The following is a 24,658-nucleotide window of genomic DNA, read 5'->3' on the forward strand; positions in this document are numbered from 1 at the left end:
GGGGGAGGAAGGCAAGTTACTCAACAAAAAGAAATTATTAATCTCACTGCCTAGGAAATGAAGTGCTCTCCTTTTCATCATCAAGTGGGCTGTCACACAAAATCTTTCTGGAAGCAGCCCAATACCATTTGCAGTGCTCTTTTCACTGTCATGAGAAGCAAGAGACCATTTTAGTTTGGATTTATGTATCTTTTCTGTGTTCCCTTCTGACTTTTGTCTCCTCCATCCCATCACTGGTCTTCCTAAAAGTAACCCTTCCAACTGCCCTTCTACTGTTCTTTATGGGAACAAACACAATCTCCTTTCTTGAGGTAGCTGCAACATGACTGCAAGAGAAGCAAAAGTTGCCCCCCACCCGCTCCCTCCTGCCAAACTTCATGTGTCTACTCGGTACACGCTGTGTCTGCTGGGCTAGGGTAGGACTGCAAAGCACCGGGCCTTGGGTCTTGGCCTCCATCGGATGAACAATTTCCCGTTGAAGGTTACTCACTTCCTGTTTTCCGTATTTAGACAATCTGGGCCTATTGGGAGCTTTGATTTGTTGTAAACTTCAGCTGTTTTAAACGTTAAGTTGCAGGAGACTGAGATAAGGGGAAGGAGGGGGAAAGGCCTATGGTTATTGAATACCAGGACTGTGTTCTCTCTGCAGTGTTCTAGTGACCATTAGAGCATGTGAAAGGAAGGTCAGGGGCTGACAGCATGGGAGATGGTGAAAGGGCTGCTTCACAATGGGCCAGGGCTGGAGGCACTGCGTGCAACTGTGTGTGTGCGTGGGGCTCTCCATGAGTGTGTGTGGTCAGCACTTGGAATCAGCCAGGGGGATGCACTCCAATGACTAATGGCTCCAGTGTGTAATTTGTGCCACAAACAGCTGTATGGAGGTGGTCAGAGCAGTGCAGCAGCTCAACAGCAAAGGCAGGAAGGAGTTTCTAACCTAGAGAGTGCTGTGCCCTTTCCCTGTGCCTATCAGTACATACCACATGCTGACATTTGTTAGAACTTGCTCTGAAATTTGCTAGGCTGGAACAAGTTAACACTTGTATGTAGCTGATAGGGCAGGTCATGTCTTCTTTATGCCTGCTTTGAAAGGGTAAACTGAGGCACAGAGTACTGTAATTCTGCTTGTTATCAGAAGTGTGTATGTGAGGAAATGGGGTGAGTCTTGGCACCAGTCAGGCAGTGGTCTGCCTCCAGAGATGTGCCTTTTCATCAAGAACATCTTTCCTGTGCTGCTGGAAGTAATGTTTGGAAAGAAGAAAATAGTGTGCAGTCCAGAGGGCCTGTGGGCTCAAAGGTTATGTGAAAAATTTTGGTCTGTTCCTTTTTGTTCATCTAGTTCTCTTCTGTGTATGATTAACTCTCAAAGTGATGTGATTTTACTTCCAAATTTTTCAAAGATCCACAAAAAAAACAAACAAACAAAAAAAAAACAAAAACAAAAACAAAAAAAAACACCAGAAAGAAAGAAAAAGAAACTACAATAATGGATTGTAGTTACAATAGTTAAATGTATGTTAAATGTAGTTAAATGTAACTACAATATTGTAGTTACAATAATGGAAACTACAATGGCTGAATTAAAGCAGTATTTTACAGCAAAATCCAGAGCAGGGATTGCCTTGAGACCACCCTAGTATACCCTAGTACTATAACCTGCCACCAGAATGCCAATGTGGGCAAGTGGGAGTGAACTAAAGAACCAGAGATAAAAGATCATAACCAAATAAACAACAAAACATGCCAAGTAAAGAAATTTGCCCTGTACACTCTGCCTGACAGAGAGCGGGCAGGAGCTGAATCAAGAGCCAGAGGACACTAAAAGCATTGGGGAAGACTTTTGTGAAGCACTTCCGTGAAGCACTGAAGTGTTTAGAAGAAACAAGGGTCCATGTTCACACTATGGCATTGATAAGCCCAACCCCAAATGATTTACACAGGCTCTTGACCCTCCTGAGCCAGAGTCAACTTTTCCCCAAATAACTCCCTGCAGTCCAGAGTGCAGAATCACAGAGAGAGATGGGTGCAGGATATAGGCAAGGACTGTTTTCTGCCTGGTAGAAACCCTGTGTAGGTTGGGTTAACATTATATTTCCCTGATTCAGATTTTTATAGACCAAAAAGAATTAGTTCCCTCCCTCAGTGGTATGTTGAAGCCTTTCCCCAAAGGAGGGGTTAGTTCACTATTGTCTTTCTACCTGCTGGATGTTTTCTGTGCTGTATCTCTCACCCTGAAACCACATTTTGTTCAGATGCGCTTTCAGTGCTCAGAAATGCAACTTAGTTCTTACTGCAAATGCGGGGCAGTTCTGCAGTGTCTCCCATAAGTTTCCTCTGATGGGGGTCCTGGACCTCCCAGCAGCACCTCGGTGCAATGTGAGCCCTGGATTTAGGACAAGATCTGGATGTAACAGGGACACATCAGACTGAACCAGGGTGGACTGCAAAGCTGGCACCACATAGAATTGCAACCAAAGCTGTTCAAGCAAATGGTGTCTCTGAACTGGCACCAGCTGCCTGCCCTGATGCTGAGGTTTGATCTGTTAGACCCAGAGCAGCCTGGTTTGCACTCGTATCACCATGCTGTTCTTTAAGAACAGACACTTAATCTCACTTAGAAATGTTTACTTGCAAGGACCAGATGGCCCAGGGAACTGGGCTAAACAAAACATTTTACTTCTAGGTCATACACTCTAATCCAGTCCAGGCTGGTGATAAATGAACATACTCACCTGATAGCCACTTTTGCCTTCATTTTCGGTTGTTTTTCAGGCTAATTTCCAAGGGGAGATGCCTCACCATAAAATATCCCTCTCTGCTCTGCCACAGTTGGTAGTGATTTGACTGTCTCCGTGGAGAAGCCAAGGATCAAATGCTCCATGGTGCCAGACTGTTTTCTTTTGCAGCTTGCAGGTAAGAGGAAATTGTCCTGTGTCTGGCTGTGTCATGCCTGCTCTGCAAATGGGCAGGAGCTCAGTTTGTAAATCTGCGGCCTCAACCCCCTCCACCAACGTGAAATTAATTTTTTAAAAAATGGGAAAATGCTTAATTGCTGTTGACATATAGGCACTCTCTGCTATGAACTTTACATGCAATCACAGATAACAGCATCAAAATTAATGCCTGCCTCCCACTTTTCCTTCTATAAGCAATAAACGTTTGGCAAGTCAGTAAATAAAAAAATTCTCATGTGGCCATCTACAGGTCACCAGGATACTTAAGAAGTTTGCTTTAATTATGTCACATTTGCCATCAAAGAGGGGATATTAACCCTTTTGAGCTGTTGCAGGAAAGCAGTGGAGTAATTTGAAAGTAAGTAAATAAAATCTTGTCAATAAAAGTGCAACCTCTGCAAAATAATAATTTAAAAAGGGATGTTTGAAGCAAAAACCTCAGTAGACATAATGAAAAATACAGTACCTTTTCAGCTTCCCTTTTATTTATTTTGTATTTTGACATCAAACACTCCCTGTAACCTAATCTTCTTGGCTTTTGATATGGCCGTGGAGACATGACAATTATGCACTGCTTAAAACAATAATCCCGACAACAGAAACCAAAGGCAAGTAATGTCAGGATTCCTCCCTCACAAAAATCCTGTCCCCCAGTGTTTGGTGGTAGTGAAAGGAGTGTAAATCCCAATTTGTTGCCTTGATAGCTGCGCTGCGCTTACACTTTACGTTGAACTTTACACACTTGCTCCACTTCCATTCCCTGCTATTTGTTTTTCTTTTGCTATGCAGAATGTCTGGAGACAAACGCAATTCGTGCATTGCAGAGGGATGGTTTGATCTTTCACAGATTAGTGTCACCTGACAAACACGGGATTATTTATTATCTGTGTTGCAGGAACTGCTGAAGCCTCCTCCAGGCATTGAGGGATGCACCACCTGTCCTGACAGCCTGATGGATTATGGCCCCAGTTCTGTGAGCTGATCCAACCAAACCAGCAAACTGATGGCAGAGAAGCCGCCCCCAGGTAAGCCACTATCACAACCTGAATGGGATGTGTACTAGGCAACCAAAGCAAACAGCTTGATCGTTCGGTATTTGAAAGGGATGTTGTTTGTTCTCCTTTCTCAGCTATTCAAAGATGGAGGGAGAGAGGCTGAGTTTAGTTATAAACCTGTTTTAAACTTGTCTGAAAAAAGAATCATGTTTCTTTTTAAATGAAGCTTACACTGTATGCTATAAACTGCTTCTTTTTCTTTTCTTTTTCTTTTTTTTTTTTTTTTTTTTAATTGTTTGCACTAAGTCTTGCTGAACAAGTTAGAGAGATGATTAACTCATCTGAAATGATGCAGGAAGGCCTTGTCCCAGTTGTGTGTTCTTCCTTCAGCTCATGGAGAGCTGTTGCAACTCCGTGATATTCACAAGCAGGACTTCCAACTAGGGCTGGACAGGAGGCTGCAGGGGGAAAGAGAAGCACTGCTAGAAAGGGTTGGAATTTACACACACACACACACACACAGAAAAAGGAACCCAGGTTATTTTTTTCCTTAATGAGTAGAGTTGTCCCCAAGCTGGTTTCCACAGGGGGTCAAAAGAGGAAACTGAAAATTCATTAGCAGTTTTCTTGACAATATTGTTGCAGCAGCAATGCCCACCCCTACACATGGCAGGGTGACTTTGTAAGCCTTTGCTTCACTTTGTAAGGCCCCAAAGGGTTCCTTGTGTGGGTCAAACTCGACTGAGTTTGAAACTTGACTGTGTGATGAAAGCAGCTGCAAAGTTTTGGTCATGGAAGATCTGTTTAGTAAGCACTTTTCTACATCCTCATACGGTAGTCCCTGTGCACACCTCCCTGCACCAAGGGCTGCAGCCTTCTTTCCAAAGGCTGCACTGAGCAGCTCCAGGCTGGCCATCCCCCCTTGCTCCCTTCACGCCACTGACATTGACAAATGGCAAGAAACAGGTTTCCAGGTGGAGAATGTTCTTTGGAGGACTTTCCCTGGTCTAATACGGGTCTTGCCTTAAAATCCATTAAGCAGCTGGCCACTTTTCTATATTTACAGTGTTTTTAAAATGTGTTTTTAATGTAAAAGCATTCTTGCAAACACTTTAATAAAAGAATCAACACACAAAAAAAAAATCAAGAGAAACCACAGTTCATCATCTACAATGTTGCTGCCTCAAAATTTAAACTAGCTTAGAAACTTATGCGTACTTAACTGCATGACCTCGCCACCCCAAAACAACACCAAAGAATGAGCTTTTGTACTGTGCTTCTAATACTAAATCATTATTTAACTACCTTTTTTTTTGTCCTACCCTGTTAGATTTTTGAAATATCAATAGACTGCTCTGCATAAAGTATAAGCTAATAATTCTATTGGCAACAATGATGGTAATTTTTCCTCTCTCCCTACTAGAAGCAGTCTTTATGACATGAAGCAGGGCACAGGTAGTTTCACAAAAAAGGTATTTATTATTCTTAGCAATATTCACCTTGAAGGAATATGAGGAAAGCATACACTTTTTACAGACAATATATAAACATGTTGTACATAATTAACAATAATTTAGTTCACTAATCCAAAAATAATCAAAATAAAAATTAAAATAAAAACAGAAAATACTGAAGAATTTTTTATGCTGATACAAGTACAAAATAATTTAAATCTCAACTGCTGTTGTCTATGCTGCAGTGACTGACAATATATTGCACTTTGTCAACTGTATAAGTAATCCCTGTCTTTCACCCACATCCCTTCTCCTCCACCCAAATCCTACAGAAATTTGAGTTGGGTACAAATAATATACAACTGTACCATTTTAAGAGGTAAAAAGTAAAAAAGACCGAATTATTTACCTCAGCAGATTAAAAATCCTTATGATTTCTCCCAACCAATTTAGTTCCCCATTTATTTCCACTTCTTTACAAAGTGCACCTATATGCCTATGCAGACCAAAAAAAAAAAGGAGGAAAGCAGGATTTTCATGGCTGCTTGGTTCTTAATTATAAAATACTAGAATTACAGGTTTTAAAAAAATTTACATACATCCATTTTTTGTTTCATTCTGGTTTTTTCTTTAAAGCAGGACTTTTGCAATAAAAATACAATTTGGCTTGATCAAAGAAAAAAACCAAAAAAACCCCAAACAAACAAACTAACAAAACAAACAAACAAAAAAACCCCACAACAGCAAAAAACCCAACAACAAAATAGTTAAAATTTAAAAAGTAAACTAAAAAGAAGCTTGTCACAGAGTTAAGCTTACGTGGTTTACATTATCAAACCCCTCTGTTCATTGGGGCATTTTCATCAGAAGTATACTTAAATATGTACACTGTATGTTATATTGGAGCTTGTATTTATGAGAGGCATCAGATCATAACAATCAATAGAATACACTTCACACTGGCAATAGTTTTGGTCATTTACGTACAATATGGTTTAATAATGGATTTTTTTTTTTTCATATAAAATCCACTACAGAAAACAGATGTTCTCCTTAGAACAATGCTTTCCCTCAGCTGTCTCTGTGTCTGGGATTTGATGGATGTGTGAAGTTTAAACTGATTGTCTCTCTTTTTCACCTCTGCAGAGATCTCAGCCTCATTTCTGCCCTTTCCTGCCTGTGAAGTCCACCAGGGCCTGGATGCCGGAGACAGCACACATTGGCTGCATGTGGATGTGGTGGCCACACTGCCTAAAGTTTACCCAAGCATCTAATCTGTATTTTTAAGTGACAGCTGCCAACACAACAGAACAAAATGCTTCAATCGCTAAAGTCTGCAAGCAGGATGGTTTTTGTGCCCCATTAGTTTTGGCTGTGCTAGAACTTACACAGGCATTTACCAAAATTGTGTTGCAGCTATCACCCCTTGCTAGTGCAGGATTGCCTTCCCAAGAGTTTTTTCCCAACAGTTTGTCTGACCTAGGTTGTCTGGTTTGAGGAACAGTAGAGTAGTTGGGAAAGGGACTCTTTTTTAAAATAAATCATTCATGCTGGGGAGAAGAATGAAGGTTGTGTCAAAATAATCACCATCCTGGGCATATTAAAATTCCATATTACAGCTACATTTTCACTTTGTTCCTTGCCCTCACAATCTTTTCCCCCTTCTTAGTAACTTTGGTATGGAAGCTAGATGGAGCTAATCCAAGAGGGCTGTTGAGTACATTTCCCCTCTCCTTGTTCTGAAGGCAGCTTTTCATACAGGGTAGCCATTGCAAATGACAGCACAAAAACATGCAATCAGAGGGGTTCCGTTTTTTTGTGGAAAACAAAATAAATATGGCTTTGTGTCTGATTTTAAAAATTACCATTTAATTAAGATGCCCTTTTCTTTCTTTCTTTTTTCATTTTTTTCTTTGCTTTTTTTTTTCTTTTTTTTTTTTTTTTCTTTTTTTCTTTTTTTCTGCTTTTTTTCCCTATCCCAAATAAAGTCAGCAATAGAAATCCAGCATGTCTGGCTTCCAGTGAGCCAATTCCATCCCAGGAGGCTGCTTATATCTCTTTACAATATTCACAGTAGTAACAAAGAGAGAAAGGAAAGCCAGTTCCAAGCCTCCTCCTTCATCTTCTGCCATGTTTTGCTTCCTACTGGACCATTAAGTATTGAACAGGTGAATTTTTTTTCTTATACCTGAGGGGGCAAAGTGCATTACAGGCACTACTACACATTTCTGCAGAAGACCCATCATTTGCAAGGTTTTAGTCCAGTATTAAGAGTTAAACCACATGGGTGCAAAGGTCTCCTTTTGCCATCCCTACATTTTCCTGTTGGCAGAACATTGTCTTACTTGGTGTCATATTAGGCAAAGTCCCATGTTCTTAATATCTGGATGGGTCTCTTGGTCATCAGGTTTTATCCCATGGCTGTAACCATGCTGGATGGGTGTGGGTGTCCAAATGAGATGCTGGAAGATGGGTGGATGGGGGTAGGTGTTGGTAGGATGTGTCCAGAGTGGCTGAAAGGGGGCAAATGCCCCATCGGTGTCATGTGACTGGCAAGGGCAGCAGCACTGAAGGGAGAAGACTTCTCCTGCATGCACTTGGACAGTTCCTCAAAACACTCAGAGCCTTTCTTGCTTTTCTTTGATTTGTTGGACATTTTCCTATTCCTGGTCTGAATTCCTTCCTTTTTCATGGTCAGAGGCCTGTTCACCTGCAAGAAATGAGAAAATCAGGCTCATGCAGACAAAATGACATTATTGTGCAAAAATGAAAATATTTGGACAGCCCCCATGTGTTTTTCCTGGATGGAGACCTTTTTCTGGCTAAAAGAAATGGTGTTTCTCTCTGCAGAAGTTGTTTATATTGATTTGTTTAATAAAACCAGACACAAAAAACCTCTAGACATGAAAAATAAATTGAACTGAATTTGGCAGCTGATGACTCTCTTTCCCGTAGGCTTACCCTCAGTCCTCATTAATTTTCTAATAGAAGATCAAACTAGGAGGCACACACTGACCCAAATTCAGTCCTGAGACATGAGCAATCTTGTACCAGTAACCTCTGTTATGGACAGTGTAAATAATGTTCCAATGTATCAAGTGTTCCTGATTAGGATTCATTTCTTTAAAAAAAATAAAATTACAACAAAGCCATAGACACAAATATTTTTTTTACAAGTCAAAGTGAAAATAGCCCATCAGGATTAATTTTTGCACAGAGCCCATTCCAAATTGCCTCTGTTTCTGGAGGGAAACCCACTTAAGTTAAAACGAAGTGTGGCAGCTCTATTTTGCTTGGTTTGCACAAGCGTTAGAAGCCAAGCTAATACATTGTAATGTCACTGAACTTAGCATCACTATGCTGACAAAGAACGGCTGTCACTTCCCAGGGGAACCTTAGAGATGGGGAAGGAATAAAACAACCAAACCCCTGAAACCAATAAAAGCCTAGTGTACACCATGCAGTTAAGACATCAATCCACACTAAGCAAGCAGCGACACATGAGATTAGTAAATACTCACATTGTGCAATTTATAGTAGAGTCCGCAGGCATTACAAACGGGGTCTCCGTTTGCATTACGTCGCCATAAGGTTGTGGTGGTTGTTTGACAGTTGGCACAACAAGTCCCTGCTCTCCTGGCCGCTGACTAACAAAAAACAGAAAGAAAATTAAAATTTATCACCAGGTGGAGAGATATCATGAGAAAGGTCAAATTGGACTCAATGTTTAGTTTGGGGAGAACATTTTACTAAGATTTTACAAAGCATCAGGGCTGGAGGAAAGTTGCTGTCAGTTTCAAGTTTTATGAATGTTTTCTTTTGTTTAATTATTCTCCTATGCAAACTTTCAAACCTCATAGCACTCTGTGTGCAACGGAAGTAAGGAGAGAAACAATGAATCTCAGATTCCATAAACAAAAATTTTAGAGGGAGGAAAATAATCTTGACTTTTTTAAATTTTCCCTTTTCAGGATTCTAGAACGCATCATGAAAACGCATTAGCCTTTTTCTTTTATGACCAGTTTAGTCTGTGCCAATGTTTGGACTGGGTTTGAAAACAAGGTATTTTTAAAGAATGTGATTTTTACCTCTACTCTGGCCCTTGAAAGGTGGACACAAAAGAAAATGAACCACATTACTTAACTGGGTGCAGTATTTATCAGAGCCATCACTGAAAATTCAGTTTGCATTTACAAGTGAAAGAGAGAAAACAAAACCGGGTCCAACTTTCTTTACATACTTAGCAAACCAAATTTCATGCCTTGCAGCAACGATTCTGCTGACCCCTGTCTGCCGCCTCTGTCTCTACTTAGTTCCTTGGCTGACAAGCCCTCAAACAACTGTCTTAAAATTAAACAAAACCACGAAAAATCCACCACCCATTCCTAAAACTATTGTTCTGCTAAAGCCAAGGTGAGGGGGGTGAAAAATGCACAAACATTCACCCATCTCCCAAAATAAGAACAGGAAAAGTAGAACAGCAGGCACCTGTGATTCTTGGACAGGCCCTTGTCTAGCAACCCCACGATAAAGCCTCCTTTGCATGAACAGTGACATATAAAGTGTTATGGACAGACTAACTGCACCCCATATTTTGGGAAATTATTTTGTATTAGCAACCTTCAGCCCTGCCTCTCGAAGTGGTCAAAATACCAAGTCTATTTTGTGCTACTGAATTAATGCTGAGGAGTCAGTATTTTCTTAAATTGGAGTTTACTTCCTAAAGCTTATCAGTCATGGTCATTCCCCGGGGGCCTTGCTCCCTGGATATTTCTGCAGTTAGCCATGGAGAGCCATGGGGTGAAGCAGCAGCAAAGCTCACAGTAATGCACAGGGCATCTCTGTGAGCACAGAGCCAATCCCAGGGCAGTGGGATTCCCAGAGAACTCTGTGCTTCTCTGCCTGCCATCTCCAGTGGGGAGCAGGCACCGCTGGAAGCACAGCTCGGGCCCCTCACCAAAGAGGAGCACAGGGTTCTGTTCTCACTTGCTCCTGATTTATGCCATGGCCCTCTGTAACTTTTCTAAAATTGATGGGATGGTTTAGCAGCTTTAGGCAAGAATCAGGCCCTCCGAGACTCGTATTTCGGTGCCTGTGAGAACAGGCCAAAGCCAGAAAGAGGGGGTACCCCCTACTGCAAATGCACTCATGCAACCCAAACACAATTAATGTCAGACGTCCAAATGCTGACATTATTAATACGATCACTTTGCTATTGCATGGCAGATTAACAAATTCCCAAAGATGGCCACCTCCTCTCCCACACAAACAAGCAAACTACAGTGGAAAAAGGGGCAATAAACAAAGCTGTAAATCAATTGAAACAAAACATTTTAAGAGCTAAACACGAAAAGAAAACCTCTCTAGTGCCCCCCAAACCCTGCACACTGAGCTAAGTATAACAGTCTCCCAACACACTGGAAGGTGGAGACCTATGTTTGCATATTTGAGATGGCTTACTCAACTATGCTACTTAACTCTATGGCCTGTCCCATTCAGTCTGGAAAGCACTTGAGCTTGAGAGGGTGATAATGTTACACTGTTGTCTTAACATTTTTCTATATGTCAGTCTCTTCAGAAAGCAAGTCATTAAGGAGCTTGCATAGCTGAAATTCTGACTTAGAACAGAAATCTGCTATATCCCATCCCGGTGTTACAACAGAAATGCCAATTTTCTGCTTTCTAAACCTCACTACGAATAGCTAGGAGACTTAGGCACCACAAATCACAAAGCTCCAAAAAATATATTTATTATTCTTAGCATTTTATGCATTATTTGCAGAGTAGAGTGTATTAGAAATTTCAAAACAGCAAGCATGACTGGCAAGGCTTGCCTATAGAAACTCTCTAAAGCTTTTAGAGTCAGGAAACAGATACACAAAGTTTCATTATCTTTAACGTACAGATATCCGGATAGGAAACTACTACCAGGAGCTTAGAAAGGACTCTTTTTTTTTTTTTTTTTTTTTTTTTTTAATCAACCAAATGAAAATACGAAGTATAGGTGACTCCATGGAAATATAACAGAATTCTTTTAAACAGTAGGTGACTGCCTGGGGAGGGATCCAATATTAATATTGCCTGAGAATATAAGAGTGAAAATTACTTCATGGCTTTTATACAAATAATTTTTGTAGGGAGCAGTAACTTTGATTAATCTGATTTGTTTTGCTTTTCTGAAGCTGGAACTTTTTTTTAGTACATGGTAGAGGACATTCATGCTCATAACCCTTTCACTCCCAGTGTGTGCCCAAACCATCGCAAGAGGCCAGCTAATTGAGAAGTTAAATTAAAAGCTATCATCTGAGGACAAACGGAGAGAAGGACACACGATATCCCGCATGCATTGTGAGCGGCAGGGAGGCTTAGGACAGAGGTGGGATCAGTGGTCCTACTGGGGAGGGATGGAGAAGGAGATGTGCCCCGAGGCACAGCAATGACCTGGGTGGGGGGGGTGTGGGGCACAGGTGGTGGGTGGTGGGGTGGTGACTGCAGCTCGGCTCCACGCAGGGGCTGAACAGAGATGAGGCACGATTGACCTGTGCCTGTGTGTGGTCCCGTTGCCTCATTTATCCCCAAACCCAAGAGAAATAAAGAAACCTACCAGCCTTCTCTTAGGTTTAATGAGAGGTCGGTTTTGACCGTTCATTTTGTGGTAGAGCCCACAGGCGTTACACAGGTAGTGCCCGGTGCCGTCTCTTCTCCAGAGAGGAGTAGCAGTGGCTCCACAGTTCACACACTCTCTGCCTTCTAAATGGAAACACAAAGAAAACAATTTTCTTTTTTAAAAAACAAATTCAAAAAATCTTTTTGCATTGTCCTTTAGGCATCTTTCAGAGGTCAAAACAGTGTGCTAATTCAGTTAGTTAAGCACAACCAGACAGCAGTGACATCTACAGTACAGGCAGCAAGGAGCTCAGTGTTTCAAGAGTTCCCAGGCTCCAACGAGTATTTTGTGTCACGATCAGGAGCAGGCAGCGCTCTCTGCAAGGTGAGAAAGAGTGACACTATTATTGTGTCAGATGGAAGTTACCATCTCAGCAAGGACTCCTTCAGTCTTCACTGGGCACCACTCTCCTCCCATATCTATTGCACTCTGGTGGTGAAATCCTGTGTTCCACTGCCACAAAAACACCCGTGCACGTGCACACAAACACACACACTTGCAAGCACACAACATGTTAAAGAGAGTCAGAGGAAGAGGTTTTCTAGAAATAAATCTAAGCAAAAAGACCTTCAATTCTGCACTTTCTTTTTTGCTGCAAATGCTACATATGAGAAAGTAGAGCTGAGCGGACTGGGAATAAAGAATACCAGAGTCTCAGTTATGATTTTTATTCTGAAGGCATAAAAATGCTGTTACTGCTGTTCTTTGAGAAAGTTCAGTTTCACTGGATATTACTGTAAAAAACAAGCTTCAGTGCTTTTCTGTTTCTGTGATTTTTTAACAATCCAGTTTGAATTTGGTAGGGAGCAGTTTACCTTCATTATTAGTTTTAGTACAATGTGGTAAACATGGCATTACAGAATGGCTGCATTAAATAAATCACAACATGTAACTCCTAGATATCTGTTTCTGCATCAGAAAACTTCTTGCTAAAAGTTCATTTGCCTTGGATGGTTTGAGAGCAGGTCTGCTTAATGTAGAAATCTCTCTTAATACCGTTTATGCAAATCCTACAGTATTTAACTGGAAAGGAAATTCTTTTCGCTAATAACTGAAGCAGATCATGTTCAGTTCAGCAGGGCTTGTGTCTGCTTTAATCTAGGGAGTGGGTAGCTTTTAAACAACACAGTCCAGAGTGAGAAATGAGGGGAGCTCTGCGGCACTGCATTTGGACCCCTCCTAGAGCAGGAAGCTGCAGGAGTCGTCTTGTCGTGAGTCTTAGTTTTCCTACAAAAACATTGAGTGGTCACGAACTTTCCCCAGTTCCTAGCACTGGGAGCTCCCTTGGGGCAGGGGGAAGCAACTGTAAAACAAAAGAAAAAAGGTCCTTCCTTCCCCCATCTAAAAATCAGCAGCAGCTATGCAACAATTTTTTTAAAAAAGCTACTCAGGATTCCTCTGTCTTTAGAGATCTGGCTCTTGAACCAGTTTCCAAACTCAGGAGGTTTGGGCTACCCATTGCCTTTAGTTTCTCTTCCATGCATTACCTAAAAATACATACACATAGTAACAACTACCTGGAAATAATGGCAGAGAAAAATGTATTTTTCCTCTTAGAGGAATCATGTGAAACAGTAATGATGAGCTTGTAAAATAGCTGGTATTGTTGTTGCAAAACTCATAAGAGATCATATTTCTAAATTATTGTCTACATAAATAAAAAACATGTAGTGTATTCATAAGCAAATATGTTCAATGGAATACATATGCAAATGCCTATATGGCCATTTATTTTCAAAGGGCTGTCTAAATTCAGCCCCAATATATTGCAGTTATTTTCCTTCCATTGGTGAGAATGTTAAACCAAGAAGGTCAGTAGAAATACATAAATTGTCGTAATTTGTGTCTAGCAGTATAACTACTGTGATGTCAAAGTGGGGTCAAAACTTTTTTCATTGCCTGATTTACAGATTTAGGACTGCACTTTTAGAAGAAATGCAAGGAAGGGTTGTGAACATGGGAAAGGTCTGCAGGCAGTCGTTTGGAAGCAGAGGTATGTCTGGTTCAGGGTAAAAAAAAAAAAAAAAAAAAAAAAAAAAAAAAAAAAAAAAAAAAAGCCCGGGGGAGTATTTTCTAGGTAAAGTTAGGCTGGAGTAAGCAGTGACTGGACACCTTATTCTTTTGCACTGGTATGTAAACGATATTTGAACTTTTGCTCCTGTAAAATGCGAAGGGAAAAAGGCCCTTTGCGATCTGAAGGGGACAGGCCAGGGAAGTTTCGCTTTCATCTTGCACTGAGGCCTTGGGTGGTGTTAACGGAGAGACGTGGAAATTATGGAGGGAGAAATACCTATCGCTGGTAAGTCCCCATGTGTCATTCATGGAAGTTTGCCTGACTTGAGGGAGCAGGGTCGAGCCAGAGCCCCTCGGGAGCCTAAGGCCTGCTTTTCTCCGGCTAATAGGGTTCGGGTTTCTTTCTCCATATAAATCCCTCTTTGTACAACGCGGTCTGCTGGCTCAGACTGCCCTGGTCCCGTGCCCCGCGGCCCCTTCGAGTGTCCTGTGGCCAGTGCCTGGATGCACTGGCACTCGTAGAAGCCCAGTCCAAGCTCCATCTCCTACTTTTAAAAACCCAGAAAAGCACAACCAAGCAGTCACCTGTCCCTCTATCCCGAATAGGGCCAACACAAGGACCCAGCCTCGCAGCAGCCTGGATCCTCACCCCTACAGCCTGTACAGCCACCCACCATCCGCACGAAGCCTAAAGAGCGTGGCCTTTCCACCCGGGACACGGAGGGAAGGCCACAGGATGCGACACTTACCTGAACAGGACCTGGCCTTGCTCCGCGGCTTGGGGGTGAAACTGGAAGCGGGGCCCCCCAGAAAGCTGCCCGGGTGGAAGAGGCTGCTGCTGTAGTCGTGGGCTGCCGGCACGTAAGAGGGGTAGGTGGGGATGGGGTGGTGGGTAGAGGGCTGGCCCCCCATGCTAGTGAGGCTGCTTCTGAGCGGGCTGGCACTCTCCATCTTCATCCCTTCCGACAGCGACACTTGGTACTTGATGCTGTCTTTGTCCTCCTGCCGAGCCCCGGCGGAGGAAGAAGGGGAGGCGGCGCTGGTGGAGTTGGGGTCTGGGGACACTTCCTTGGGAGGGGTCGGGGGGAAGCCGAAGAGGTGGGAGCCGGAGTGCGAGGCTGGGGTGAGCGAAGACACCGACGCAGTGCTGGAGGTGCTGCTGCCCGGGTACACTGAGATGGCTCCAGGCGCTGCAGCCGCTGAGGGGTGCAGGGGTGTCTTGCTGAAGGGGCTGACGGTCCAGGGGTTGTGGTGATGGGCAGACAGTGCCGCCTTGCTGCTGTCCAGCCAAGGGATCCCGGGGCTGTGGATAAGATGAGGCCGGCACATTTGACTCCCAGTCAGGCGGGCTGTAAGAAACACAAGAACATTTGAGGTCAGGGTGGGGCGGCTAAGCCCAGAGCGGCTCGGGAAAGACCCCAACTCCCCGTAGTTCTCGCAGCTCCTCGGTCTGCGGGCAGCCAGAGGACAGGCAGCCACGGGAGAGGCTTCACAACCCGGGGAAGAGCAGCAAGGCTGGTGCTGCAGCCCCTTCACCCTGTCCCATCTGAGGGAGATACCAGCCAGCACGGCCAGAAGGAGCAAGGGGAGCAGGATGGGGGGGACTCAGGCAATCCCTTTCCTCCCATCCCATTCCTGGGAAAATGTAGCAAATCCCTTTCTTCTCTATCTTTCTCAGCTGCCGTAACGCGCTCTCTTCGGCTCCTAAAAACACCCCCAAATAAAATCTATCACTGTTTTGAATCGTTTGTACTTTGCATCCGGGAAGTAGCTGTGTCTGAGAAGTTTCAGCCCGTGCGCACACTGTTTCCCCTTCCTCTCTCACCTCCCCCCTTTCTCTCCCCTCCGCTAGTCCTTGGTTATCCCTAGGGTTAAAATCCACTCATGCCCGACTGTCTATCCTGCTTTCAATCTCCTTTTCTCCTGCTCCAACACACCGAAGTGGCACCGAGCAAAACTTCTCATCCCCGCGCAGGCCGCCCGCGGCTCATACGGAGGGGCCCGGAGAGCTGCCGAGACGGTAGGAAAGGGGCCCGGGTGCTGATTTACCGTGTGCCTGGCTATAGGAGACCCTGGCCCGGGCATGGGCGGAATTGGCGTAGTAAGGGTTGCCCTGGGAGTCCAGGTGATTGAAGAAGACGTCGACTTCATCCGGAGGTAGGAGCTGCGCTGGTTCCATGTAGTTGTGAGCCAGCCCGGGGTGGTGGCTATCGGGATGCTGCCCGTTGAGCACGGCGTGGTGGGCCATCCAGCGAGGCTGATCCGTGGCCACCTCCATGGCCTTGGGCCTCCCCTCTCACCCACCCCCAGGCCAGAAGCGAGCGGCGCTCTGTGGGGGAGGGGACTACTGCTCGGAGGGTTGCTTTTGACGCTGCTTGGTGGGTTTTAAGAGATTGAGGTGGTTTTTCTTAGAAAGAAAACCGCCGGGTGACTGGAGGGCGCCCTCTGAGGAGTGGGACAGGACCCCTGAAATCAGCGTGTCCCTCTATCAACAGGCGGGTAGCGGAGGCAGGTCCGGGGAAGCGCCAGGGCAGCACCTGTAGGGAGAGAAGGGAGGGTTTAGCAGCTCGGCAGCCCTAGGTGCGCTGCTCGCTGGGCCGGCTCTCGGCCGGCTTCTTTTCCCAGAGGTATATGGATGGGGAGGGGGAAGCAGAGCCCGTCCTCCCTTCCAAAAATATCCTGTCCCCGAAACTCCTTGCCTTGCTCTCTCCCTGCTCATTGCCCCATAAAATAAACAGAGAGCTATTCCAAACACTTAGCTAAAAACAAAAAGGAAAAAAGGAGGGGAAAAAAGGAAAAAAGGGGAAAAGCTTCGTTCCCCCCGCCCCGCTACAAACGTCAATAGGAGCTTTTCCAGCTGGCTTCAAAAGGGGGGTGAAAAAGGAAGAACGGCAGAACTAATATAGCGTAGTTCTAGCAAGAACTCCAACTGACACAAAAGGAAAAGGAGGGGGTGAAATAGGGAGGGGGCAGAGAAGAAGAGTGGAGAGAAAGGTGTTTAGAGAAAGCATCGAGTGAGCCCTGGCAGTGGCGCGGCGATCCCCCCGCGCCCCACACTTACCCGGCGCGGGAGGCTGGGTGGCCGTGAATGCCGACGTAGAGGATGCGAGTGCAGCAAAGAGGGGGAGAACGGAGGGGGAATAAAAGAGCGAGGACGGAGAGGAGGGAGGAAAGACAGAGCGAGAGCGGGAGGAGCAGAGGAGATTGGACGGCGGGTGTTACTCAGATGGCAAAGCCACTGCTCTGGCCGACTCGGTCCCATCCCCGCGCATCCTATATGAGCGCTGGCGCCAGCTGGCCGCGGCGCCGCAGACGGGCCGGGGCGCGCAGGGCCGGCGGCCGGGCCAGCCAATCCCGCCGCCCCACACCGCCCCCAGCCGCACCCCCGGCCCCAAACGGAGCCGGCCCGGGGAGTGGGGGTAGTGTGGCAGACCCCCTCCTCCGCCCCCCTTCCCCTGCGCTCAGCATCTCGCCCGGCAGCGCCGTGGGGGCTTTCCCCGCCCGGGCGCTGCACGCCCCTGTGGGGCGGGGACGGCAAAATAGAGAGGGTCCCGCCGGGGAGTGCGGGGATGCGGAGTGGGGAGGGGGGGGGGCGAGGGTAGATGGAGTGCGGGAACGGCTCGGCGATGGGGTCGACTCCGCCGGGTGCTGCCCTGCCGCCGAGCCGTAACTTCCAGCGCCGCCGCCGGGATGCCTCCGGCTGGAAATGGGCACCGGCGAGATAAATATGCTAAAATCCCTAAATCAGGCACAGCAGCGCAGCTGAGAGCGGGACAAACCTCAGCCTGATCACATTAGTTTGAAATAACTGTCTGGATTGGGAAAAAATAATTTAAAACAAATAATTGCGAGGCTCCGCGCCGACGCCGGAGACCGACGGGATGAGCAGGGCCCGGGCAGCGGGGCCGCGCCGAGCCGGCGGCAGGGCAGGGACGGACCATGCCCGTTCTCTGGCCAGTAGTGCTCGGCCTGGACCCGGGCTGGGGTTGGCTGGCGACCCTGGGCCCGGGGAGCCGAGCCGAACCGGGCCGAGACACAAGGACGGAGTACAGTCCTCCCGGTGGGGCTGCGATAACACAAACACTATTTTTTCTTTTCCAATTTCACACCTTTTTCTTAAAATAATCAATACAAAAACCAAACATCACACGTTTAATATTTGCAATTGCTCGTGTGCTTTGGGGCAGGGAGTGAAGGTGTACCCCGAATTAACAGGCGTTTTCTGTGGAGTTTGTGGTGCAGCTCAGCAGCAGGCAGGGTGCTGGTCTGGCTTCCCCACCCGCGAAGGTGGGGATACCGGTCCGCCTTTGGAGGAGAAAATAATAGTAATGGGAAAGGCACTACCAACTCCCCGGAGCGCGGCCGGGCGCTTCTGCAGGTCCCGCTTCCCAGGCGCTCCTCTCCCGTTCCTCAGCCGCTGCTTTAGGGGGGAAAGGGAAATGCTGATCGCAATCCTTCAACCCTCCTAGTTGGGCGCGGGGCAAGGACAGTGTCTCTGCCCAGAGATCGGGGCGGGGGCGGAGGAGAGCAGCCACTCCGCTCGCCGGGCAGCGGCCGCGGCTCCAGCCCGACGGCGTGGCGGGGACAGGGGGCGCGGGAGCGGTCGGGGCAGTGCGGACTTGCGCCGGGCCCATCCGGGGGGCTGTGTGCAATGGGAGCGGGGCGGCCCCGAGGATGCTGCTGCTGCTACCCCCACGGCCGCCCCCGCGGCAGGCAGCGCTGGAGGTTGAGAGCTGGAGCCGGCCTCCCTTGGCCCGACCGCCCCAGTCACTACGACGCCGGGGCTCTGACGTCACCCGTCACTGCCAAATTCGCCAGGAAATTAACTTTTAAAAATATAATCCTAATACCAATAACAATACCAACAATAATAATAAATAATAATAATAATAAAAATAAAACTCCTTTTCCTCACTGCAGAGCACGTCTGCTCGGAGCGACATGGGGCTCCCTCCCTTACTATTCCCCCACCACCACTCGTTGTCCCCCTGTAACCTTCCCCCAGGGGACCCTCAACGCAGCCCCCCGGTGAGAACCCACAGCGCTGCCCGGCGGGGCGGGGGAGCGGGGGGCATATTGGGGGAGCTAAAGGTTGGGACAGGGGGAGGCGATTATGTTTCCCCCTCCTCCCCCTCCACATGCTCTCCTCTGACGCCTCCTCCATCCAAAGCCCGGGTGTCCCGCTCCTCCCGGCCCCCTGACCTCGGGGCTGCGCGGTGGCGCCGGGACCGCGGCGCCCCTCACCCCCTCCTGTCCCTGCGGGGGGGTCGCAAGCGGTGGGGCCGGGCAGCAGCTCCTCCGGCGGCAGTGGAGACGGCTTCTCCCGGGACGGGCTGGTTGGCCCGGGCAGGCCGGAGACAGACGCCGGGCCAGGCTTGATGGGAGAGAGGCCGGGTTCGGAAGGGCAAATGCTCCCCGCGCTGCGGAGCGTGCTTGGGAGCCTTAGTTCCGTGGTGCCCGGGAGGCAAGGGAAACAGAGCAAAAACTAAAAACAATTATTTTAAAAAGGGAAAGTTAAAAGGCAAGAGAAAGCCAAGCGCGCTTTCAAAAATTCCAACTTCTCCCTCCGAAGCGTTTTCTTTGTACTTGCGCCAAAATCACCCAAGTATCACCCGAAAATGGATTTTTTAATGTTTTGAAAGAAAGGTGACTATAAAATAGGCGTGGGCAGTTGAAGGTAGATCCCCTCGGCGCCTCATTCTACCCGCTGCCGGAGGTGACCGGGGACGTGATGCGCGGTGCCCAGGGAGTCCCGGCCGGTGTAGCAGGGCGGCGGTCAGCAGGGATCATTCGGGCCTCGCCGGCTCCCGCTCCCAACCGCCATCGAAATCCAGCTCCTCGCTACATGCTTATTAATAAATGTGGATGTTTTAATTACTGCCGTCCTGCCATCAGCACGAGGACGTGATTTTTGGGGTTTTGGAGGTGGGGGTGGAAATGGGGTGGGCTGTTTGTTTTAGGCAGGTGATAAAATCGCAGTTAACGAGCTGATAATTCGTTCGTGTTTGTTTTAAAAGACAAATTGTAAAGATTAATCAGGCGGCTTGATTTATGGCGAGGCAGACCCCAGGGCTGGCCGGACAGAGCTCCCTGAAGACCCCGTCTCGGGTTACCCGAGGCCCGGCAGGCGAAGGAAAACAGGAGGGGCGAGAGGGCGGCTGCGGCCGCTCCGGCCGCGCCACCTCGGGACCGGCTTCCCCGGCGCCCACCCCACCTCCGGGCCGGAGGTCCGGCTACCAACTTCCCGCAGCCGGGTGCTCTCCTCCTGCGGCCGGCGCCTCTCCTGGCACTCACCTCTTGCCTTCTGCAACCTCTCCCATTAAAACCCTTCGTAAAAAAAATGACCCCTCTAGCAGGGATGAAAGAATTCTGCTGAGAGAGGGGCTGAGCTGGGAGACTTCCTAGCCGGCCGGCTCTGAGTATGTTGGTTTGTTTTGTTCTATTTTATAATTTTTTAAATTTTTTTTTTCAATTCCCGACGTGTCTCGTCCCGGCGAACCAGGTGCTGGCTATGGTCTCGGCCGCTCAACACCCCGGCGGCAGGGGTGAGGTTTTTAATTGAATTAATTCACCCACCGGGAGCAGTAGCGAACTGCGCTGGCTGCTGGAGGCGAGCGGCTTAGCTCCGCTCCGCAGCCCACCGCTCACATGGCTGGTTAAGCAGCTCTTCCCTCAATTTTCTGCCAAAGCTTCCCGGGAGAGGGTCCGGCCGGGCCCCACTCCTTCACCCCGCGCCTGCCAATCCCCTTTTACCTTCTTTCCCCTGGGCATTACAGGCTCTGTTTTGTTAGCTTTTATTTATTTATTTGTTTGTTTGTTTATTGCTGTTGGAATTTATTTTTTCTCTTTTAATAAGGGAGCTTTCCCAGATCTGGAAGCACAACTGGTTATTTTGATTTGATTGACAAGTGATGTCATATCGTTAAGGGAGTGGGGAGACGACAACATGTTTTAGCAACAGTTAGTAGTGCCATGTGACAGAGTTGACACCTATTCTCGGGCAGAAGAGAAGGCAGAAAATAAATAAGCCGGGGCCGCACACGGACCCTTTATTTAGATGTCCGGAGAGGGGATTCTTCCTCTTTTTCCCCCTTTTTTTCCCCCTCCATCCTGGGTGTTTGGATCTGGGAAAAACTGTATTTGAGGAATACCCGCAGACCCCAGGGCACGTTCCTCCAGATATCCCTTCCTGGGGTGCCCCCGGGCGGCTCCCCGAGGGCTACACTCTCTCCGGATGAACGGAGACCTGGGGGTCGAGACCTTCCGTGTAGCATTGCCCCGCTGCCTCCCTGAGGTGCAACCCACAGACGCAAGCAGGGAGGGCAGTGAAAAGAAAGAAGAGGGAGAGAAGTGCTCAGTGCTTAACACCGCATGCGGCCGCGGCGCTCTCGGTGCCGGCGGGCGATGTGCGAGCCCCGGGCGGGCTGGGAAAGGCGGCTGCACGCCGGCGGGGAGGGGACTGGGAGGGCCTGCTGTGGGCGTCCCGCAGGTTGGGGACCTGCCTGCTCTGCCAGCGGCTCCCACCCGCCCGCAGGTAGGAGCCTCGAACAGCCGGTCCCTGCGAGCAGCTCGCCCACCCGTCTCGGGTGTATTTCCTTGGATTTTGGGGGAAGAGAAAGTTCTTGCTTTTTGTCTTAAAAAAAAAAAAAAAAAAAAAAAAAAAATTGTCCGTGTTTTCGGCCCTCTGGTCTTGTCTCCGTTTTGCTTTTCTTCTCCCACGGCTCCCCCGTCCTGCGTTACTAGCACGTACAATGGCTACTGATGGGGCTATAAAGTGACAGTTTACCTCGTAACTACAAGACTTAAACTCACTTAAACTGCATGAAGAAAAAAAAAAAAAAAGGAAAAAAAAAAAAAAAAAAAGAAAAAAGCGCGTGAGAGATACGACTAGGGGAATAGATCACTGAAATTTTAAATTTTCCCTGTTTTTGTAAAAACGCTATCATCTATCCCGCAGAGGATATCTGGGGGGTATGCACCCCTCTGTGGGAACCATCGGTCTCAGTCTCGATCCCGACAGGCTCCCGCACACGCCTTCACCTGCGCTTTGTCCGCAATTTACCTGGTGAGCGCAGCCCCCCGGCTCGCTAGGCTGCAAAATGATGGGGGGAAAGCCTCAAGCAGACCCCAGCCTGCCCACAAAACCGCCTTTCGTGTAAGTTAGTGCGGAGAAATGCCTTCATGGCGAAGGGGGAGGTTGCACACGCGCAGCTTTGTCCAGAAAGATATAATTTTCTTTTTCAGGCGCTGCCAAGAAAGATTTCGTTTGCAGGATCTCTCTTTAATTTTAAGATTTTGGTTTTTTGTTGGTTTGGGTTTTGGTGTTTGGGGGTTTTGGCGGGGGGGGGGGATTGGTTGTTTTTTTGGGTTGTTTGTTTGTTTGTTTGTTTTGCTTTCAAGGTTATTTCGGGAGCAGCTGTTGTTGGAGGGAGGAACGAGGCCGACCCCGCAGGTTTGATTTGTTTCTCCTCAGGCAAAAGTTTGCTGGGTAGGGACCGACTCGGCATGGTGAACGGGACTCGACTCCCGCCCGGCAACGGCGGTGCCCCGCGGCCTCCTGCCCCTGCGAGCCACGGGGCTGAGCCAGACCGGAGTTTAGATTTCCAAGGAAAAAATATTTGTATTTAATAAAGATGCTCCGTGAGCCGGGAAAGAACTATCTCAACGACCAAAACTCACACCTCCTTAGTGAAATCGCTTTTCTTATTGAAATTGCATCAAATCCAGGCAGGCTTCGCTCTCGGACACTTCCCTTTTTTTTCTTCTTTTTTTTTTTTTTTTTTTTTTTTTTTTTTTTTTTTTTTTCCCCTTGACTTCCAGCCTGAGCACCCCAAAGCAAAAGAAGGATAAAAAGAGGGGAATTTTGCACATACAAAAACGGAAGGGAAAAAAGGAGAAGTGGTGAAAGAGTCGACGGAGAGGAGCGGCCGTGTCCCCGATGTGCCTGGGTAATTTTAAATCATGCAAAGCTCCGTAAAGCTGCCGCACGGGACTGGGACGGGAGGACTCTCCGGCAGGCAGGTGCAGAGAGAGCGGCCGGCTTTCGGGGCAGAACAAACCCTCTTTTTTTTTCTTTTTTCTTTTTTTTTTTTTTTTTCCGCCCAAATCTGCCAACAAAGGGAGAGAGAAGATAGGATGTAGCTGCGGGGAGGGGACGCTCTGCACACTCTGTCTCCAGGAAATCTCTGCCTGGCCGCCCTGGGTGAAATGCAACTTTCCAAGATGGAGATTTAAATAATCACCCCAGCGACAATGGGAAAGAAAAAAAAAATCAAAACAACCAACCTCAGATCCAACCAGGGCCTGGCGGCCCCGCTCCCCGCAGGGAGAGCCCTGCCGCCCGGCAGAGGCGGGGGAGTCCCGCGGTGTCCCCGGGCTGACGGGCGCTGCACCGGGCTCAGCCCGGCCGGCTGGGAGGCGGCAGCCCGAGGGATCCGGCTGCACTGGGGACTTTTTTTTCGTTCTTTACAAATGTGTCAAATTTGTCCCTGGGGAAAACTGCCCCGAGCGAAGCGCTTCCGCAACGGGACCCGCACCTCGGCGCCGACAGGGCCTCCCCCGGGCCACGCAGAGCCGCGCTACCCTTACCTTGACTTTCGCCTGTCCTCGTTTTTCTTTCTGTTCTCCGCACGGTGCGTGGGAAGCGTCAGTTCTGCTCCTCGCGGGGTCGTTTCGAGGGCTGGGTAGGGGTCCGGCCGCCAGAGCCTCCCCGCCTGCCCGCGAAGAGAGAGGTGGCTCTGCCGCGGGCGGAGGGTGCGCGCAGCCCGGCCGAGGGGCTGTCGCCACGCTCACTGCTGAAAACTGGCAGCAGTTTTGAGCTTAGCCCCTTTTTTTCCTCCCTTCCCTCCTTCCCCCCTTCCCTTCCTCCCTCCTCCCTCCCTCTCCTTTCCTCTCTCCCTTCTTTCCCTCCCCTTCTCTCTCTCACTCTCCTGCATTCACGGATGGCACAGCGAGCCACTCTGTATTTATGTACATAATAAGGCAGCTCGTCCCCTCCACTTCATTTGCATCATTACAATATCTGTACAAGAACATCACATTGTCTGTTGCTTGCACCTTTTGTTACGGTTACTGTCACAGTCTACGCGACTTGACTTTCATATTTTAAATGACTTGATATTATACCAACAACACGCACTCACATCCCAGGCGCTGGGAAACCGGGCTCCGGCACGGTGGGTGCCGCAGCCGCAGATTCTCCCGAGCCTCTCTCTTCTTGCTCTGGTCCCAAGGAAGATGGGCTGTGGGGGACCGCTTTGTAGGATCAATTATTCCTATAAATAACTCCTAGTCGTATTAATTTTCTTTCCCTCTCTAGTGAAGAAAATGCTTTGGGAGTCTTGGATTTTTTTCCATTGGCCAGCCTGGTTTTTGTACAACCTCATGTTTCTTCTCACACCCTTCCCTTCCAAATTCAGCCTTTTAGGCTATGCACCTGCATGTAAGTGAAGTAGTGGAGAAACTGGAAGAGGCACAAGCAGATATTATGCGACGAGTTGTTGTTATAGCTAGGAAAGAGACGGTAAAATACATACTTTGAAGAGCATAAGAAATCCAGCTAGAACGAATGTTTTTGGA

General features: G+C 47.8%; 1 protein-coding gene and 2 long non-coding RNA genes across 4 annotated transcripts in view; 2 read left to right on the forward strand and 1 right to left on the reverse strand.

Annotated features, from left to right (window-relative positions):
* Window positions 1–6,427, forward strand: LOC134558127 (uncharacterized). The gene is made up of 2 exons (XR_010082289.1): window positions 1–2,910; window positions 3,847–6,427. It is a non-coding gene; the product is annotated as an uncharacterized LOC134558127 (long non-coding RNA).
* GATA2 (GATA binding protein 2) lies at window positions 5,406–23,943 on the reverse strand. Of its 2 annotated transcripts, none has more exons than XM_063411692.1 (6): window positions 23,669–23,943; window positions 16,130–16,617; window positions 14,830–15,429; window positions 12,005–12,150; window positions 8,922–9,047; window positions 5,406–8,110 (listed from the first exon to the last, which is right to left on the reverse strand). In XM_063411692.1, exons 2-6 carry the CDS (start codon window positions 16,356–16,358, stop codon window positions 7,811–7,813), a joined length of 1,401 nt encoding a protein of 466 aa, XP_063267762.1. In that variant the 5' UTR covers window positions 16,359–16,617; window positions 23,669–23,943; the 3' UTR covers window positions 5,406–7,810. The 2 variants fall into 2 exon arrangements, with proteins under 2 accessions (XP_063267762.1, XP_063267760.1); XM_063411690.1 differs by lacking the exon at window positions 23,669–23,943 and adding an exon at window positions 17,142–17,501.
* Window positions 21,905–24,658, forward strand: part of LOC134558125 (uncharacterized) — a 4,219-nt gene continuing 1,465 nt past the window's right edge. Inside the window, exon 1 of the long non-coding RNA XR_010082287.1 lies at window positions 21,905–23,028. This is a non-coding gene — a long non-coding RNA (uncharacterized LOC134558125). The remainder of the gene's footprint in view (window positions 23,029–24,658) is intronic.

This window comes from Prinia subflava, chromosome 14 (assembly GCF_021018805.1).
Source record: "Prinia subflava isolate CZ2003 ecotype Zambia chromosome 14, Cam_Psub_1.2, whole genome shotgun sequence".
Taxonomy (NCBI): Eukaryota; Metazoa; Chordata; class Aves; order Passeriformes; family Cisticolidae; genus Prinia; species Prinia subflava.